Source organism: Sinocyclocheilus anshuiensis, unplaced genomic scaffold (genome assembly GCF_001515605.1).
Source record: "Sinocyclocheilus anshuiensis isolate Anshui unplaced genomic scaffold, SAMN03320099.WGS_v1.1 scaffold2168, whole genome shotgun sequence".
NCBI lineage: Eukaryota > Metazoa > Chordata > Actinopteri > Cypriniformes > Cyprinidae > Sinocyclocheilus > Sinocyclocheilus anshuiensis.
The window spans coordinates 276,928-297,862 of record NW_015546037.1 but is presented as its reverse complement, the minus strand read 5'-3'; the positions used below and the strand labels follow the sequence as shown (position 1 = coordinate 297,862).

At 37.8% G+C, this 20,935-nt stretch overlaps 1 protein-coding gene across 3 annotated transcripts in view; it reads left to right on the top strand.

Annotated features, from left to right (window-relative positions):
- The window catches only part of robo1 (roundabout, axon guidance receptor, homolog 1 (Drosophila)), a 335,500-nt gene that overhangs the window by 149,920 nt on the left and 164,645 nt on the right, over positions 1–20,935 (top strand). For all 3 annotated transcript variants that reach the window (XM_016499990.1, XM_016499991.1, XM_016499992.1), the window contains one exon: positions 5,324–5,650. In XM_016499990.1, the coding sequence (XP_016355476.1) occupies positions 5,324–5,650 (327 nt within the window). The remainder of the gene's footprint in view (positions 1–5,323; positions 5,651–20,935) is intronic.

Here is a 20,935-nt window from a genome sequence, read left to right as displayed (position 1 = left end):
ACCGCATTCTCGGGTTATGAAGAATAAAGAAGGGAAAAGTTAATCTTCCGAAATGAAGCAGCAAAATCTTTTCAGGTAAAAGTTATTAGAACCGTGTCTAGGGACAACTGGCGACTGACAGTGTTACATATACTCGCCAACGCCGATTTTTACTCGCATTTGGCGCTCGCGGATCTGACATCCGATTTTCTCCCAACTCTTTACAGTCATTTAAGACTTTATAACTCATTTAAGACTACGTTTACAAGATAACGTGCCAAAACCGCGCATTTTGACATAATTGTGTGTGTTTTCGTCCGTTGAAGCGCTACTGGCGAGCTGTCTGAAGCGGCTCAGGGTATGCGTAGCCTACAGCCGAACGCGCAGCCTTTCAAACTATACTTCACTACACCGTTTAGGCGGCATAACCCCAGTGTCACCGCATTCTCGGGTTATGAAGAATAAAGAAGGGAAAAGTTAATCTTCCGAAATGAAGCAGCAAAATCTTTTCAGGTAAAAGTTATTAGAACCGTGTCTAGGGACAACTGGCGACTGACAGTGTTACATATACTCGCCAACGCCGATTTTTACTCGCATTTGGCGCTTGGCCAGTGTTAATTGTAGGCCCTGTATATTAGGGTTGTGACGGTGAGGAAATTTTCCCACCGGTTAATCGACGTGTGACAACACCGGTAATATCGGTATCACCGCGGGGGCGGGGCGATTCCTCTTTTCCTCGCTTTCCTTCGTTTTTAAATAGCTTGTAAAAGCGGTGTGCCCATTTTACTTTCACTTTCAAATAGCGGCAATTCGGAGTAAAGCAATTTAGTTCGTTTGAATTTTCCCTCTTTCCTCACTTTCCTTCGCTTTTAAATAGCTTAAAAGCGCCATGCGCATTTTACTTTCACTTTTGAATTAGCGGCAGTTTGGCGTCAATTGCTTGAATGCAACAACCAAATACTATGTCAAACTCACTTTAGCGTATATATAAAACATAGAACTTTTATTAACTACTGTATATATATATATATATATATATATATATATATATGATTTTTTTGCAGTAGTAGGATTGCCTGACAGCATTTTTATGTTTGAATCAAATCAAGCAGAGTAAGGGATTTTCAGGCTTGTGTTAAATCCCCTGTCCGAGGTTACCTCTCCCCTTAATTAGCTCCAATGCAAACCTCCAGTGGCTTCCCTCCACCCGATGAGGAAAAGTGGAGTGGTAGAAGGATAGCGAGACTGATACAGCCTCACATATTGAGTGTACTTCATGTGTATGTATGTTTGTGTGTGTGTGTGAGTGTGTGTGTCAGTCTGAGAGGAGGAAAATGATGCTTGCCCTAGGCAGCGATCGATCAGATCTTAGATGCAGAAATCCCAGCATCCCTCCGCTGAGCCCATGGAGCTGATTAGCTCATCTCATATTCTCAGAGAACAGGAAAGAGCACAGGAGGAAAGAGCATGGAAAAAAAAGAGAGGGGGGAAAAAAGAAAGGCTACAGGAGACCAAAAGCAGTAGACAGGCAAAAGGAAGAAAACAGTCAGATGTGGAAATAAACAGATGAAAAGAGTCAGCAGAGTGCTGAGAAAGAAATACTAGAAACACAGCTGCTTTTATTTATTATCCATGAAGAGAGACTGAGTTATACAGTAGATGCCCTTTCTTTTTCTTTTATTCTTTTCATTCTTTCTTTGCATTTTTGTCTCGTTCACAGCATGTAAATTTAAAATATACTTCACCGTGTAACGTGGCGCCGCCCTCAGCAGTACCTCTCATTATTGAGCATATGCAGCGCTCCATCGTATAAAAAAAATAAATAAAAGATAGAAGTACGGCTGGTCTGCCGAGAGCGAGAGCAGGGCTTCTGCATTTCAAAGTGCAGTGGGAATATTGCATGTAGAGAGGTCTTCTGACTTTGTGAGTGGACTCATGAGCACCTCAGGAGGAGGAGGAGGAGGGTAGTTTTTCCTTCTCTCCAACTGGATACTTCTCTAAGCGTATGCAGCCAGCATAGATGAAGTCAAACTGCTCTAACAGGATGGAAGAACGGAACTTGAACAGGTTAACTTAATATGCGGACGCTCCATCTGAGAGATTACCCTGAGCCATTTTCTTCCTCGTTATTTTTTCTTACTCTATTATAAATCTCCTCTTCTGTCACCATTCTTTAATATTCATCCTTTTTATTATAGGCAAACAAATTGGGTTTTTCAATAGCCAATACTGAAGCTCATATCTAGAGAATGAGAGGTGGCTGATATACTGCCCACATATATATAATGAACGCTTATTGGATTGCTACAAAACACTTATTGGATGCAACATATAATCAAATATTGACATAAAATGCTTTTTAAAATAATGGAAAATGTCCTTGTGCATTCTGCATCACAGATAAACGTCAGTGTGAAAATGTATATAAAATCAATATTAGCATAGCAACTGTGTTTTTCAGTCAATGCTGATAATATAAAGTGGCCAAATATTGAACTGTTTTATTTTTTAACTTTCTGTTTGGTAATTATTTAATTTAATTTTATTTAATTAACAATGTTGTTTTTTTTAAGCTGTACACTATGTATTGTGTGCATAAAAAAACAGATTTTCATGTTTAGACCATGAAATGCCTATATATAATATTTGATCTTATTAATTCTATGGATTTAGACTAATGATAATAATAGTACTTTTGTTTATACAATATCAGGTAATTTCTGTACATAAACAATACTTCCACATGGCTGTTAGCAGACAATAGCCATTATGCATTCGCTCTGTGTTGTTTGCAGAAATGTACTGGTAGTGTATCGTCCTGCGGGCCTGCAGTGTGTTCGTATGTGTCAGAAAGCACAGCTCATTATCTTCCCATTACATATTTACACGTACTGTAAACACGAGAGCCAACCGCTCTTCTCCGCAACATGCAAATCAATGAATGCATTACCTCGCGCAAACTCTCGCTGATGTTGGGGATGATTTAATGCTCATAGACGCTGTCTTATGGAGCTCTCCTTCCGCAGAAGGGCCGGAGGGAGGGATAGTTAGATGTAAGGAACGGGGGATGGGATGAAAAAAGAGTGAAAAGCTGGTGGGTTGGGGGTTGGATGAATGAATTTTGACCCTGTGCTGCCAATTAATCCTAGCTCTTTTTAATTGGGGCTGAATGGACTCCAAAGGGCAGTGTTGAGATGCACACACACTATATTGTAGCCGTTAGGCATTAAAGATGCAAGCCTCATTTGCATATAAACCAGGTCTTATACACACACACACACACACACAAACCCAGACATCCACGGAGCTGTCTGATGTGTGTCTCTCTGTAATGCCTCTTATTTCCCTTTTCCTCCAAACACCCCCTCATCCCTAACTTTACAGCCCTCTCATTTCACATCTTTGATCAAAGTGGCGCACCACTGAAATGACAGTGGCTTGGTTTAAGCACTGGTCTGTGGCAGTCCAAAGAACAGAGAGATTCCAGTAATGAAGGGCTTGGTTCCCTCCCAGAGCTTTTGTGATTGTCAAAGCCACACCAATATGTTCGTAGGAAGTTACCAACACCTGCTCCAGGAATTACAAGAAATTTCAAGGAATGGTTCATTTTGTCATTTATTCACCCTTATGTTCTATTTATTCCAAACCATTGTGTATTTCTTTCCTGTTTGAAAGGTGTTCGTGATGCTCTTTTCCATACAGTGAATGGAAGCCAGTGGTGACCAACTTTTCAACATTTAAGAGAAGCTTAAATTAAGAAAATCTGCACATATACACTGAGAAAAATTTGGTGTTGAAACCATTTTCACTAAGAAATTGCTAGTAAATTTCATGACGAATTAGCACATACAAAGCTATAATACAGTTTCCAAAGAGTCATATTTTGTGCCACTTTTTTTCTTATTGGAGTTCAGTGTTTCCCAAAGACTTGCACTCTATTTGTGGCGGCATAGATGTGCAAATTGATTCTCTGCCAGCAGGAGGCGCTTTTAGAGCGGGAGAGATAGCGGTTTCCCCGGTAACGCTGTACACAAAGCAGCGCTGAGCTCACAAACGCTGCTTTATCAGGCATTACAGGCAAGATGAAATGAAAATGACATCGAAATTTTTCTAAAGACAGTCGTATTTATTTCCTTCAGAAATACAGTGAAATAAAAACACCCATGCTGCGTTTTGATTTTGAAATGTGCAGCGCTCCTGTTTATTCAACGAAGTAAAAGCCTTTTGAAAAATATATTTGTGGCGGTCAGTTTTGATATTGTGGCGGGCCGCCACAAATAAATCACTGTATGGGAAACACTGGAGTTCAACAAGCTCTGGTCACCATTCACTTCATTGTATGGAAAACATTTTTCTCCTCAGAAGAAAGAAAATCATACAGGTGAGGGTGAGCATATGGTGACTGAAAATTCATTTTTGGGGTCAGCTAGTCCTTTAAATAACTGTGTGTTGTAATGCATCCCCATGACATCATGTGCTTAGTTCAGCCGGTGTCTCCTGTAGCCAAAGTCATCAGAAAATATCGGGATACATCCATCTGGATCTAGTAAGCGGTGCAATTTATTTGTATTGAATTTGCATTAGGATACAAAACAGAATCTCATCTGACCTGAAGCTCATTGGAAAATTGATCGTCATTAATATTGCTTGAATATTGATTGTGCTCGTACATCAGAACAGCATAATTGAGCGAGCGTTGGAAACTTGAGGAAGCTGTCTATCCATTCGATTCCTGAATCATGTTTTAAAATTTATACCACAGTGTTATTGATTTCTTGATTGTGATTGGCTGATCTATCTATCTATCTATCTATCTATCTATCTATCTATCTGTCTGTCTGTCTGTCTGTCTGTCTGTCTGTCTGTCTGTCTGTCTGTCTGTCTGTCTGTCAGTCAGTCTGTTAGTCTGTCTATCTATCTTTCTGTCTGTGTCTGTCTGTCTATCTAATCTTTTATATACTTAATATATAATTTAAATATAAATTATATACACACACATTATAGTATGTATATAGAGAAAAGAGAATTGTGTATTAATTTAATTTATACCAGTGTTATTGATTTCTTGATTGTTATTGGCTGATTATATATATATATATAGCATATTAAATATGTTTATATATATACTACATAAAAGCATGTTTCCTTTTTAATATGAATAATAATAATAATTATTATTATTATTAATAATAATATTTTATTATAATACGCTTAATATTGGATTATAATATTTGATATTAAGTACATTTCCATTTTCTTAATATAATTTTTTTTCTAAATAAAATGATATTAGGAAAAACTCATGTTAAATGTTATTTAATCAAACATCTCACTTTTTTCCCAGGATCCCGTCTGCGGCAGGAAGACTACGCACCCCGCATTGTGGAGCACCCCTCTGACTTGATCGTATCCAAGGGCGAACCGGCCACCCTAAACTGCAAGGCAGAGGGGCGACCCACCCCCACCGTGGAGTGGTACAAGGATGGAGAGCGTGTGGAAACGGACCGGGACAACCCTCGATCCCACCGCATGCTCCTGCCCAGCGGCTCGCTCTTCTTCCTGCGTATCGTACACGGCCGTCGCAGCAAACCCGACGAAGGCTCCTACGTTTGCGTGGCCCGTAACTACCTGGGAGAAGCGGTTAGCCACAACGCCTCACTGGAAGTAGCTAGTAAGTGCTCGGCTGGTTTCTTATCACGCTGGGTTCTTGTGGTTTATGGGTGTCTACATATAGCATGCAATATTAAGAGTTCAGATGTGTTTGGTTAATGTAGGCTTAGCGGTTCAGTTCCGAATGATTCGTATCGTCTTCCAGGAGTGGTTTGAAAACAGGCCAGTCTTAATTTGGCTTTGTGTTTGTGACTTTCCTGGCCTGGAACTGAATATAAGAGAGCCTGTCGCCTCTCCAGCTGAATAGAAAGCGTTTCCAGTTTCCTCTTGGGTCTCTGGGTCTCAATGGACTCAGTGGGTCGGATAATCTCGCTGGAGATGGGCAGGATGTGACTGTGCCACTGGACCTGCATGGTGATCCTGATGGAGGAAACGGGCCAGACGGCCTGAAGAGAACAGAATAGGTCTTATTAGGTGGCCATGAGCTATAAAAACCATAAATGGACTCAAAACAGTTTATGATATTTACAGCAGAGATCACAAGAAAGCGGTTACCTTTATCTGTTATGCTTTATTGATGTGTGCTGTATCTCTTTGTCCGATTGGCATTTGTAGTTTTTTCTTTTTTCATTTGATTCGAGGAGTTGTGCATCAACGGGGTCGATTTTTATCTTTTTTAAAAAGGATTCACAAAACCGTTTTTGTGTACAGGCTCAAAGCAGATACTTTAAATAGGCTTATTACTTAAAACTTGTGGTTTTCAGCGATTCTCCTTGGCCTCGGACGTGATATGCATTACATACCGTCTCTCTTTAAGCTTGAAAGGACTGATCTCGGATATCAACCGCTTTTCAAGTATGCCTAGGAGCTGTCACCAACCCTCTTGTTGTAATCGAATCGAGACAGTGCTGGACCCGGAGGGGGGCGAGTCGCTCGTGTAGTGTGTACCAATGGCATGTCTTACTCACTCTTAAGATCTGCTATTAAAAACTGGCCTTACCCTTATAGTAATGTACTGTAGTTCTTGCCTATATTTAAAATCTTTTAATTATTAAGTATTTATATATATTTTTATTTTATTTTATATAATACATGCAATACGTATATATCATTAAATGTGATTTTGATGATGCTTTTTTCAGAGGATTATTATTTTCTCTGAATTGTGTTTTTTTTATTGTTTTAAAAATAAAGTTACACTATTTACTGAGAGTTATTCTTAAGAATCTATTTGGGCAATGGAGTAAGAGAAATAAACTGAATTCAAGTTATATTTTCTGAAAAGATTTTTAATAGAGAGTTTTGAAAGCGTTTTTATATCTTGCAAAATTTTACATCTGAATTCAATGTATCTTGTATTCCAGTAAGTAGCTTAAAAAACAATATATATATATATATATGGTAGTATAAGTATAGATTAGCTAAAATTTACTGGGAGTTATCTACTAAATTTACTGAGAGTTATTCTTAAAAATGTATTTGGGCAACAGTGTTAGAGAAATAACCTGAATTCAAGTTATGTTCTCTGAAAAGAAGTTTTGATATCTTGCAAAATTTGACTTCTGAAGTAAATTTTTGTGGTAAATATCTAGTATAAAAAAACGTGAAACATTAAGAAGAAAAGATCTAGTAATTTGAAATATAGTAATTGTTGTTTAACTGTGAACACCAACCAAAATTACAATTTAAAAAATAAATAAATAAATAAACTAAAAATAAAATACAAATAAAAATACAAATAAAAATTATTAAATAAATTTACCTAATTTTATTACTATATATTACTAATATATATATTCTTTGGCCCTCCAAATATTTAACCATTGAGCCAAAATACCATGGTTAATACAGTTAGCGCTACTAGTGTTTTTGTAAGCTCCTGTAGGCCAGTGCTGGTCAAACAGAAACATAAATTTGTATATGTTTGTGTTTGTGACTTTCCTGGCCTGGAACTGAATATAAGAGAGCCTGTCGCCTCTCCAGCTGAATAGAAAGCGTTTCCAGTTTCCTCTTGGGTCTCTGGGTCTCAATGGACTCAGTGGGTCGGATAATCTCGCTGGAGATGGGCAGGATGTGACTGTGCCACTGGACCTGCATGGTGATCCTGATGGAGGAAACGGGCCAGACGGCCTGAAGAGAACAGAATAGGTCTTATTAGGTGGCCATGAGCTATAAAAACCATAAATGGACTCAAAACAGTTTATGATATTTACAGCAGAGATCACAAGAAAGCGGTTACCTTTATCTGTTATGCTTTATTGATGTGTGCTGTATCTCTTTGTCCGATTGGCATTTGTAGTTTTTTCTTTTTTCATTTGATTCGAGGAGTTGTGCATCAACGGGGTCGATTTTTATCTTTTTTAAAAAGGATTCACAAAACCGTTTTTGTGTACAGGCTCAAAGCAGATACTTTAAATAGGCTTATTACTTAAAACTTGTGGTTTTCAGCGATTCTCCTTGGCCTCGGACGTGATATGCATTACATACCGTCTCTCTTTAAGCTTGAAAGGACTGATCTCGGATATCAACCGCTTTTCAAGTATGCCTAGGAGCTGTCACCAACCCTCTTGTTGTAATCGAATCGAGACAGTGCTGGACCCGGAGGGGGGCGAGTCGCTCGTGTAGTGTGTACCAATGGCATGTCTTACTCACTCTTAAGATCTGCTATTAAAAACTGGCCTTACCCTTATAGTAATGTACTGTAGTTCTTGCCTATATTTAAAATCTTTTAATTATTAAGTATTTATATATATTTTTATTTTATTTTATATAATACATGCAATACGTATATATCATTAAATGTGATTTTGATGATGCTTTTTTCAGAGGATTATTATTTTCTCTGAATTGTGTTTTTTTTATTGTTTTAAAAATAAAGTTACACTATTTACTGAGAGTTATTCTTAAGAATCTATTTGGGCAATGGAGTAAGAGAAATAAACTGAATTCAAGTTATATTTTCTGAAAAGATTTTTAATAGAGAGTTTTGAAAGCGTTTTTATATCTTGCAAAATTTTACATCTGAATTCAATGTATCTTGTATTCCAGTAAGTAGCTTAAAAAACAATATATATATATATATATGGTAGTATAAGTATAGATTAGCTAAAATTTACTGGGAGTTATCTACTAAATTTACTGAGAGTTATTCTTAAAAATGTATTTGGGCAACAGTGTTAGAGAAATAACCTGAATTCAAGTTATGTTCTCTGAAAAGAAGTTTTGATATCTTGCAAAATTTGACTTCTGAAGTAAATTTTTGTGGTAAATATCTAGTATAAAAAAACGTGAAACATTAAGAAGAAAAGATCTAGTAATTTGAAATATAGTAATTGTTGTTTAACTGTGAACACCAACCAAAATTACAATTTAAAAAATAAATAAATAAATAAACTAAAAATAAAATACAAATAAAAATACAAATAAAAATTATTAAATAAATTTACCTAATTTTATTACTATATATTACTAATATATATATTCTTTGGCCCTCCAAATATTTAACCATTGAGCCAAAATACCATGGTTAATACAGTTAGCGCTACTAGTGTTTTTGTAAGCTCCTGTAGGCCAGTGCTGGTCAAACAGAAACATAAATTTGTATATGTTGAAGTTGGTGGGAAAATGATGTGAGCTCAGAGACAAAAAAGTGAGAAAATATCATGCGGTATATCAAGCAGTGGGTGACTGTAACTGTATGTTATTTGTTCTGGAGGCCTTCTTTTTTCTTTTCTTTTCTTTTTTTTTGCAAGAATGAAAACAAGAGGTTTGGCGGGCGGGCGGGCAACTTGGCCCGACATGAGGAAAAGCTCGGGCTGTTTGGCCGCAAACCCTTCGGGCTGCTTATTCTGAATAAGGTTCAAACAGGACCATAATGACACAGTGGCAAAGCTCAAAACCCTCACTGCCTGTCCGCTCCCTCCGCCCCCTGCCCCGCCGCCACGCATGTAATTACCCCATTCAGGCAACCATGATGGAAACCTGCGACAGGAAGGTAGTAGAATTCCTGCCTAAACTCCCCTTTTTCATCCAAAACTAGACGGTCAGTGTCGGAGGCAGAGAGAAATCTATCACTTCTCGGATATCAACACTCACCTACTTATTCAGACTGACACCAGGAATGTCAGACCTGCTGTTTGCCAAGAAAACCGCCAAAAAGGAAGTTAAGACCTCAAAATGTGTTTGCTCCGCCTAGCCCGCTCTTACAAGAACACTGTGTACACAATCTTTCCTTTTTCTAAAGTTATTTTAATAATCCCGCTTTTACGATCGCCCAATACCCGGCGGACCGTAAATCTAATCCGAATTTCAACAAGCCGTGTTTGGCCAGGCAACGACGCTTAGCACAGATCTGTTGCGGGTTTATTATTAACTTCACGTACAGTAGAGGCTCTGTGCGACGCGCTGAGGTAAAATGGGTCAATCCGGACATTCGTTCTGCTTTGTATGCCCTGTGTATGTCCCTAAAGTTGGATTTTGCCCCTTTTCCTTTCAATATAAAACTCAGAGGCTTATAATGCTTCATGTGTCACGCTTTGTTAGAGTATAATGACTTGCACAGGAACAAAGAATGAGAGAGAGGAATGTAAGAAAAGATGGGACTGGCTTTATCCGTAAGAGCTCACTGTTGACCCCGATGGCTCCGGGCCACGCGTTGCGTAATGCGTAGTATCAGGCTGCGTCTTTAAGGATGACAGACGTGTCTGTTGCAGGTTTTCTCGCACTCTAAAAACAGCTGTAAAATGGCAATCAAAGAAAAGGGAGTTTAAGGACCCGCATAAATGACAATGTGAGATTGTTAAAAGATTGATGGGCGGTTATGTGCCTTTTTATTGTTACGACTACTTACAGTGTGAAACAGGTTCGATTAGTTGGGGTTGTAACTTTACTTAAGTATTTTTACTGGGTTTCCAGTTTAAAAATGCTTAAAATTGATTAAAAGTGACAGTGAAGACATTTATAATGTAGACAAAATTTTTTTCAAAAATCGTTTTGGATTTTTCAGTTTATTAACAAATACAAAAAAAAAAGGTTTATACAAAAATATTAAGCAGCACAACTGTTTTCAGTATTGATAATAAAAAGAAATGTTCTTAAGTAGCAAACCAGCATATTAGAATGATTTCTGAAGGATCGTGTGACACTGAAGACTGCAGTAATGATGCTGAAAATTCAGCTTTGCATCACAGGAATAAATTACATTTTAAAAATATATTCAAATAGAACACAGTTATTTTAAATTGCAATAAAATTTCAGAATTTTTGTGTTTTTACTATATTTTTGATCAAATAAATGCAGCCTTGGTGAGCAGAAGAGACTTCTTTCAAAAACAATCTTACCATTCCAAACTTTTGAACAGTAGTCTATCTTGTAGGGATTTCTCTCTCTCTCTCTCTCTCTCTCTCTTTTTTTTTAGATATTTTAACTGGAAAATAAGTAAAAAAAGACTAGTTCAATTAGTAAGAAGTCACATTTTTGCAGGGTGAGAGTCATAAAAGCTAAACGTTTTCCCAAAACTCTCACTTTTTTACCTTCTTTGGCCCTCCAAATATTTAACCATTGAGCCAAAATACCATGGTTAATACAGTTAGCGCTACTAGTGTTTTTGTAAGCTCCTGTAGGCCAGTGCTGGTCAAACAGAAACATAAATTTGTATATGTTGAAGTTGGTGGGAAAATGATGTGAGCTCAGAGACAAAAAAGTGAGAAAATATCATGCGGTATATCAAGCAGTGGGTGACTGTAACTGTATGTTATTTGTTCTGGAGGCCTTCTTTTTTCTTTTCTTTTCTTTTTTTTTGCAAGAATGAAAACAAGAGGTTTGGCGGGCGGGCGGGCAACTTGGCCCGACATGAGGAAAAGCTCGGGCTGTTTGGCCGCAAACCCTTCGGGCTGCTTATTCTGAATAAGGTTCAAACAGGACCATAATGACACAGTGGCAAAGCTCAAAACCCTCACTGCCTGTCCGTTCCCTCCGCCCCCCTGCCCCGCCGCCGCGCATGTAATTACCCGTTCAGGCAACCATGATGGAAACCTGCGACAGGAAGGTAGTAGAATTCCTGTTTAAACTCCCCTTTTCCATCCAAAACTAGACAGTCAGTGTCGGAGGCAGAGAGAAATCTATCACTTCTCGGATATCAACACTCACCTACTTATTCAGACTGACACCAGGAATGTCAGACCTGCTGTTTGCCAAGAAAACCGCCAAAAAGGAAGTTAAGACCTCAAAATGTGTTTGCTCCGCCTAGCCCGCTCTTACAAGAACACTGTGTACACAATCTTTCCTTTTTCTAAAGTTATTTTAATAATCCCGCTTTTACGATCGCCCAATACCCGGCGGACCGTAAATCTAATCCGAATTTCAACAAGCCGTGTTTGGCCAGGCAACGACGCTTAGCACAGATCTGTTGCGGGTTTATTATTAACTTCACGTACAGTAGAGGCTCTGTGCGACGCGCTGAGGTAAAATGGGTCAATCCGGACATTCGTTCTGCTTTGTATGCCCTGTGTATGTCCCTAAAGTTGGATTTTGCCCCTTTTCCTTTCAATATAAAACTCAGAGGCTTATAATGCTTCATGTGTCACGCTTTGTTAGAGTATAATGACTTGCACAGGAACAAAGAATGAGAGAGAGGAATGTAAGAAAAGATGGGACTGGCTTTATCCGTAAGAGCTCACTGTTGACCCCGATGGCTCCGGGCCACGCGTTGCGTAATGCGTAGTATCAGGCTGCGTCTTTAAGGATGACAGACGTGTCTGTTGCAGGTTTTCTCGCACTCTAAAAACAGCTGTAAAATGGCAATCAAAGAAAAGGGAGTTTAAGGACCCGCATAAATGACAATGTGAGATTGTTAAAAGATTGATGGGCGGTTATGTGCCTTTTTATTGTTACGACTACTTACAGTGTGAAACAGGTTCGATTAGTTGGGGTTGTAACTTTACTTAAGTATTTTTACTGGGTTTCCAGTTTAAAAATGCTTAAAATTGATTAAAAGTGACAGTGAAGACATTTATAATGTAGACAAAATTTTTTTCAAAAATCGTTTTGGATTTTTCAGTTTATTAACAAATACAAAAAAAAAAGGTTTATACAAAAATATTAAGCAGCACAACTGTTTTCAGTATTGATAATAAAAAGAAATGTTCTTAAGTAGCAAACCAGCATATTAGAATGATTTCTGAAGGATCGTGTGACACTGAAGACTGCAGTAATGATGCTGAAAATTCAGCTTTGCATCACAGGAATAAATTACATTTTAAAAATATATTCAAATAGAACACAGTTATTTTAAATTGCAATAAAATTTCAGAATTTTTGTGTTTTTACTATATTTTTGATCAAATAAATGCAGCCTTGGTGAGCAGAAGAGACTTCTTTCAAAAACAATCTTACCATTCCAAACTTTTGAACAGTAGTCTATCTTGTAGGGATTTCTCTCTCTCTCTCTCTCTCTCTCTCTTTTTTTTTAGATATTTTAACTGGAAAATAAGTAAAAAAAGACTAGTTCAATTAGTAAGAAGTCACATTTTTGCAGGGTGAGAGTCATAAAAGCTAAACGTTTTCCCAAAACTCTCACTTTTTTACCTGTAATACTTCTGAGAAGTCAGCTTTGTCCTTTATTAGCATGCTAAATAACTGCAGCATGTGGAAAGCCTCTAATTATAGTGTACTCTTCCAGTTCTTGGGCTGCGGTGGGAATGTGGATCAGTGCGCCAGACCCCGATAACCCCGTCAGGACGTGTGGAGCGGTCTATAGCGCTCTCTAGTCTTGTGCTAAGAGAGACTTATTAATCCGGTAAATCATTAATCATTAAATCATCTAATTACATCATCTAATTTTTGTGTTTAAAACTATTTATCCCGAAGTTTTTCATTCCCAATCTGATGCTAAAGTTAGGTTTGATTACTGGTTGAAAGAAAGTCAGTTTCTGCAGTGCTATATTCAAAATTATGTGGACTGTCATTTAGCACATTTTCTCTATGTTGTGGCGGTCATGTGAGCATTGCGTATTCAAATCTAGCTTGTGCCGTTTCCAAGTCCCATTCCAGCAAATTCTTCACATCATTTCCTCTACGTTCTGTATTATTCTTAAGTTAAAGAGGCAAAAAGTCCCAAAAAGTTTTGGCTGGCATGAAGGAGGAGCTGCTGTCGTGACAGGCACTAAGTCAAGCTAACATTTCGTCTGTGAAAGGAGAGGGACAGTTGGCGTTCGCCCTCTGAAGGGTGGGTGACACTAGGGCTGGGCGATATAGCTAAAAAATGTATCAACAATATAATTTTTCATATCGTTCGGTATCGATAATTATTGACATTTACATATATAACAACCCTCTATGCACACCTTGGCAATATAATCGCCATTGGCTAGTACATTTTTTTGTTTACTCGCCAGACTGACATACTATTTTACACACACACACACACACGTTTACTTAGTACCCATCTAAATGGGGACATTACATAGACTTCTAATGTTTTTATATACAGATAGTTATACACTTTTTAACCTAAACCCACCCCTACCCCTCACAGACAACTTTCTGCATTTTTACAATTTCAAAAGTAAAAAAAACTTAGTTTACTTTATTTTTATAACAATTTTACAAATGAGGACATCCACAAATTGAGGTTTTTGACGATTTTGTCAGGTTTTGCTCACTTTTGGGTACAAATTTGTCCCCAAAATATGGTTAAGTAGGTACACACACACAGACACACACACACACACACACACACACACATATGATTCCACCCAATCAGCTTATCTTTGTAAAATGGAACAGCTGATTGGGTGGAATCATATGTGTGTGTGTGTGTGTGTGTGTGTGTGTCTGTGTGTGTGTACCTACTTAACCATATTTTGGGGACAAATTTGTACAAAAAGTGAGCTAAACCTGACAAAATCTCCAAAAACCTCCCTTTGGGAACTTTTTTTTTGTAAAAATGCTGGAAGTGTCCTGTGAGGGGTAGGTTTAGGGGTAGGGTTGGTGTAGGGCGATAGAAAATACAGTTCCCACTGCCGAGAAACCGGCATATCTTCTGCTTGTTCTTAAAAGCTGAATAATTCTAAATGAACTCTGTTATTTTGACAGGAAAATACAAGAAAGAATATGGTTTACATGTAGCGCGTCGATTCAGCGTGGTATGCAGGACTCTCTCACTCTCTCTCTTTGCATGTGTGAGACGCACAGCGCTATCAGTAAAGCGATGGCGAGTCGTGCGCCTTAACACTAGTTTACGGTACGTCAAATCGTAAATTGCATAAACAGTTATGAACAAAACAGCATAATTTATGCATTGCTTAATACAAAGAGACGAAACGACATTCACACAGACAGCATTTAAAAACATAAGAGACGCAGTGAAAAGGAATAAACCTCCACAAATTCGCAATGTGTTTTCTAAAATTTTAAACTGTTTTAACTTTGCATGGCTACATTTCTTGTGTGAGACACAAGTGCAGCAGTCATATTTGTCAGTCTAAAAAATGCAATGAATATGCACCTGTGTGAATGACTTGGTTTTGGTTTTCACTGTTCGTGTTTGTGTGTGCTGTCTGCGTCACTCATAGCACGGGCCTATATCGAGCACTATATCGAACATTTTTTATATCGTTATCGAAGAACGTGTACCGTCAACAAATATAGATACCGTTTTATCGGCCAGGCCTAGGTGACACCCCTCATTACTCCCTCACAGGATGTTCCCCTCTGCTACATCTGTGTGCTCCCGCCGCCTTTGATATTCAAAGCAACCCGTTTCAATTATAGATTCATCATAGCTGTGCAGAATTCACTTGCTTGTCCTTTTCCCCCTCGCAAGTGCCAACGTGCTTTCCACTGTTTGCTCTGAGAATATTTGTTTCATTAAGTTATTATAAAAGGGAGCCACGTTATAGCTGAAGAGGACAAGGGTTTGGGTCCCTTGAGAATCCATTTTCTTGATTCTTTAGTGCAATTATGTCTCATGATCCTTTCAACCCTCTTCATACCTCTGCTGACATTTCAGAAATTAATTCAATTGTGTTTTTTTTTTTCCGAAGAAGACACGTAGGTGGCAGATTTTGGCTCTCAGACTCGGCGGTAAGCTAAGTAGTGGCCTTTTCCCTGAAAATAATTAAACAGCATTGTGTTTCCTGCAGAAAATCAACTATGTTTGAGGTGTATTCCCAACCCAAGAAGAGCAGGAAGACAGCATTCCTCACATCTGCTTTTGAGATGTCAGTATGGGTAATCGTCGCAAACCGGCTCTCTTTAATTGGCTGGTGGGTGTGTTTCTCCTTTAGCGTCACGGGGACTATTTGCAGATGCCCAGAAATTACAAGGAAAACTAATCTGGGATGTTTAATTACAGCGCTGAGGGGAGTTACTGACAGCCCTTGGGGGATGGACGGAAATAAAAAAGAGACCAGAGAAGATAAGTGCAGGTTCTTCCTGGTTTTTCCCATGTTATCATGCTCTCATCTCTCTGGAGATCCACACTAGCTCTTGTTTTGTTCTCGACCTGATTAGCATTATTATGGTTAATTGCTTCAACTTGAGGCCCCCGAACCATGCAACATCTGCCATGCATATTCAGTCATGTGGTTCCAACATCTCATTTCTAGTGGCAGAAAAAGTTGGAGATGTGTGATATTGCAGTTTAGTTGAATTTTCGGCTAGGAATGCACAATTGGTATTATATATGTTAACGGCCAATATTGGAGATTTTTTATTATTATTATTATTATTATTATTATCATTATCATTATTTACTGATATTGGTCAGCATTATATATTTAGTTATGCATGCTCATAAATATCAAAATAATCCATTTATAGAATTTTCATACTTTATAATGCTGTGATGCCTGAACTCGCTTAGCATTTTTAAAATAGTTTATTTTAAATGTTAGTGTATCATTTTTTTTAACATGCATTCAGACAAAGTGTAATATTGTAATTTATTATTATTATTAATAATAATAATAATAATTGTGTTTAAATATTGGACATTTATTGCCATTGGACATAATTTTGATTTTATGCACCCCTAATTGCAGCTCTTGTGCTCCATAAAAAAAAGAAAGAAAAAAAAGTTGAATCACTGTTTGGTCAGTGCTCAGTAGGTTTAGAAAATCCTCACTAAGTGGGGTGGAGAATTGTACAGAAAACCAGCGAACTGTGGCTTGAGAAGATAAAGTAATGGCGAGAATGAGTTTTAGGGCTTTGTTCTGCTTTTGTGGAAGACAAAGATCTCCCACTGCTGAGCTCATGGACGAGGGGAGATGGACGAATGGAAGTAGGGTCGGAAAGTTCACTGCAGTAATGAGCGGTGGCGAGAGCTGGATGGATGGATGACAACTTCAGGATGGATTGCCATGTGAGGGTAACAGATCCGGACAGTCGGGGTGAGAAACTGGACACCTGCGTCGTTAGTTGAGTGCGACCTGTCCATCTTCCTGTATCTGTCCCAGAGCATCTTGGGTGAAGAAATCATACCGTTTACTGACTAGTTCTTATAATGATGTGTCTTTTACCCTCAGCTGGGAGTTGCACTACCTTTGTCTAGTCTACAACTTTGACTACACTGGAAATATGTACCTATGTTTTGCATACTGGTGTTAAAACACTCAGGTTGCCTAAAGATATTGTGAATCGTGTCACATTTGCATAGATATGACTGGAGCAACAATGAAAATCCCCAGCCAGCAAATAAACAGAACAAGTTAGAGCTGTGTGAGGAGAAAAAAAAACGCATAGTTTGAACAGATGGTGGATGTTGATCTTCTCTGGGCATCTGGGCTTTGCTCGAAATGGAGGATAGGTAGGTAGATGTGCACATCGGTGGTAATTAGAGGCCCGCACCATGACCAAGCATTTCAGACTCGCTTTGATCCCAGGAAATGCGCCGCATCCTCAGACAGGTGGAGATAACTTCTCCTGAGGTCATTTTATGGACAGCGGTCCACAAATACGAGGTAAATCCCTCTGGAACCAGCTGGCTTAGCGCAAATCGTTCCCTATAGCGTGCAACCTTAATTTATGAAATTGTTATGGCTAAAATCTGGCATTTAATTCCCGAAAAACTCTTTATCGTTGTCCTGGGATGTCTTTATAGGGGTTCATTTAGAGTTCTGTCCTTCAGCGGTTCAGTTTGTTCTCACACATCCAGTACGGCCTTGAAGGGAGTCGTGCTGACGCAGCGAGTGCTGCCCCACCTGGGCTCCGTGCGCCCATCCTGATAAACACAGCGTAGCCAAAACTATTTGATCCTCCTGTGGCAAGAGCCTGTAGATACGACCCATGCGATTCAGAGTGGTTTCCTCTTGGCTGAACTCCATTTGCGATAAACTCGGCTGATTGTACAGTCCCTCTCGGTCGGAGGCCCAGATAGGAAGTGTGTCTCGGAGGCTAATCTTCCCCCCTCGAACGGAGGGCCCAAGTATTAGTCCCGCTGCTGTCTCTAATCCCCTACTTCTGATTCGAGAGTCTCCCATGGCCTTTGGGATTGAGAGGAAAGTGTTTTTCTCTCTCTCTCTCTCTTTTTTTCCTGTGTTTATTTTTTGAAACATCTTTATGATGCTGTCCTGCTCCGCTACACTTAAGCGTTTATTAAAGCAAGGTTAAGCCGCCGCTTGAAGCCTTTCAATCAACTAGTGGAGTCCAGAAAGGATTAACAAGTTTCGGAAGATGAGAAATATCAGAGATTTTGAGGCAACAATTTCTTCGTTTAAAAAAAAAATCTGGGCTCATGTCTTATAAGTGTCATGTATTTTTATCGGAAACTCCACTGCTCGTTACTTCCTGCTGGAAAGTTCAGTAATAAGTGATGCAACTCAAGCGTAACAAGATATTTTTTCCGAAGACATACTATTTCATGCATCCCGTCTGCCCTCATTTGCTGTAGTACAGCACATTTTTATGATTGTGGTTCTTGGTTGCCTGTTAGTCTAGATGGTTAGAATAGTTTAGGAAGAGCATTAGTGCATAAATAAATAAATAAAAACATTCACTTACCACTAGCTATGGCACTTTTTATTTTATTTATTTATTTTTTGGAATATATGAAGAATAATTTTAAATACAATATTTTAAAATTGGTACATTACTAAATAAACTATATGGATAGCTGACAACATAATTAAATAAATTCTACATTTCTTTACACATTTATATAAAGTACATTTATATTGAGTGCTGTCAAATGATTAATCGCAATTAATCACATCCAAAATAAAAGTTTTAGTTTACATAATATATGAGTGTGTACTGTGTATATTTATTATGTATATGTAAATACAAACACATGCATGTATATATTAAAGCAAAATATGTTATGTTTATATATTAAATATATTTATATATAATATCAAATATAGTAATATAAATATATAAATGTATATACGTGTAAATATTTCCAAAATATATACTGTATGTGTGTGTATTTATATATACATAATAAATAAACACAGTACACATAAATATTTATAATAATTTATTATTATAAATAAATTATTTTGGATGCGATTAATCGTTTGACAGCACTAATATAAAGTTTACATATTTATTTAAAATATATAAAATATGCTTATTTTATTTATTTATTTATTTATTTTTATTATATGCTGTATTAATTGGATAGGAATTGGATTTTGAATGTATTAGGGTTAGGGTTAGGGTTATTTATAGTTCATTTTTAATTCATAAAAATAATTAATGTAGAAAAAAGTAAAGTGAAAATGAAACTATAAATTAGTGCAAGTTCCAATTTAAATTTCACATATTTGAAATTTTGCATAAATGAAACTAACTATTTATTTAGTTTAATTTTATTTTTTAATTTATTGCATACATTTTTATTAATTGATTTGGACAAGATTATTATACATATACATTACAATACATTATTTGTTTGCAAACACAATAATCAATGTGTAGAAATAATTGTATATAGATAGTAAAAGAGTCAATTAAACAAGATTTCTGAATTGAGTGATGAATAATGAAACATTTCAATTTCTTCAATTTCTTTTCAACTTACATTTTTATAGTTTCATTTGAATTTTTTGCATTAATTGTAATTGAATTGAATTGTACAAGCAGCAAAAATCTGATGAAAATGAGTTTGAGGTTGCATTTTGTGTATAGAAAATTCACAAATTCAGAACATTTGTCGTTGTACGTTGTAGCCTATATCAGATCTTTTGAAGTGCCGTCACAATAAGTCCTGCTGCTCATGACCCCACAAAAGAGTGAAAGACAAACAGAGAGTAAACAAATGAATGGACAGGGACAGTCCTGTCCTGTCACACACGTAGCTGTAATAGTTTGAATGGCGAGGTCAGCTTGAACCCTTGCCCCAGATAGAGATCTGGCAGAGGAGAGGTGCGTTTGGCTTAGCTTTGCACTCTTTGAGGCACTTCAGTTATGGCGCTAATCCTTCTGGAAAGAACATTACGACATGGTGTGACTCTGACCTTGGAACAGTTTCAGAGTCACAAATCAAATCACAATCTTTGAAATGGAGCGCCAGTAACTAAAACTAATCCGAATTAGCACTATGTTAGATATCAGACGTGGTTCAACTAGTTAGATTCACGAGTCGCATCCCTTACGGTTTGACTGATAGATTAATGGTGTTTGCATAGGTTGATACATCTTAGAAATGTCGAATTACAGGTTCTTCTCATGTTTCCCGACTCCGTATCGCCATGTTTCTTGTTGCAGTGTTGCAGGAAAAGAGGTGAAATTGACAAATCGCTGTCAAAACAGCTGTAGCAGCTAGACGAGCCGTCTGAAAATGTCACAAACACTCACAGCGGCCTCCTTTGTCCGCCTGCCGCCGTTCCCTCTGAGCTGGGTGTGGCTGTGAAACTGTAACATTCCTGCGTAACCCCACACCGCGCGACCATAAAGAAAAGACACAAAGAACGTGGATGAAATGATTGAATGGAAGGGGGATAAAGACGAGAGAGCTGTCTGAAAGGAACCTTTGAAAAGGGTTTTTGGGGAAGGTCTCTGGACCTCTGAGAGAAGGTCTCTCTTCTCTGGATCTGCCTGGGGTGACTGGACTGATTTAATTTGAGCAGTGCCTTCGGATCAGGTGACGGCAGTGATTTGAGGGTCAGTGTGTCAGGCTATGAGACAGAGAAGTGTGCACGAATTAAGAAGAGCTTGGTTTTGGATCCTGTATTTGTACAAAGACTATGTTAAAACATCTCTATTGTTAGCTCCTACACAAATACAGTGATGTCAGATGTTAGTAAAAGACTGCCATGTCCATATGCCAAAAAAAATAAAAAAAACCTTCATATTGTAGGGGAAAAAAAAAAAAAAAAAAAAAAAAAAAAAAAAAATATAAAA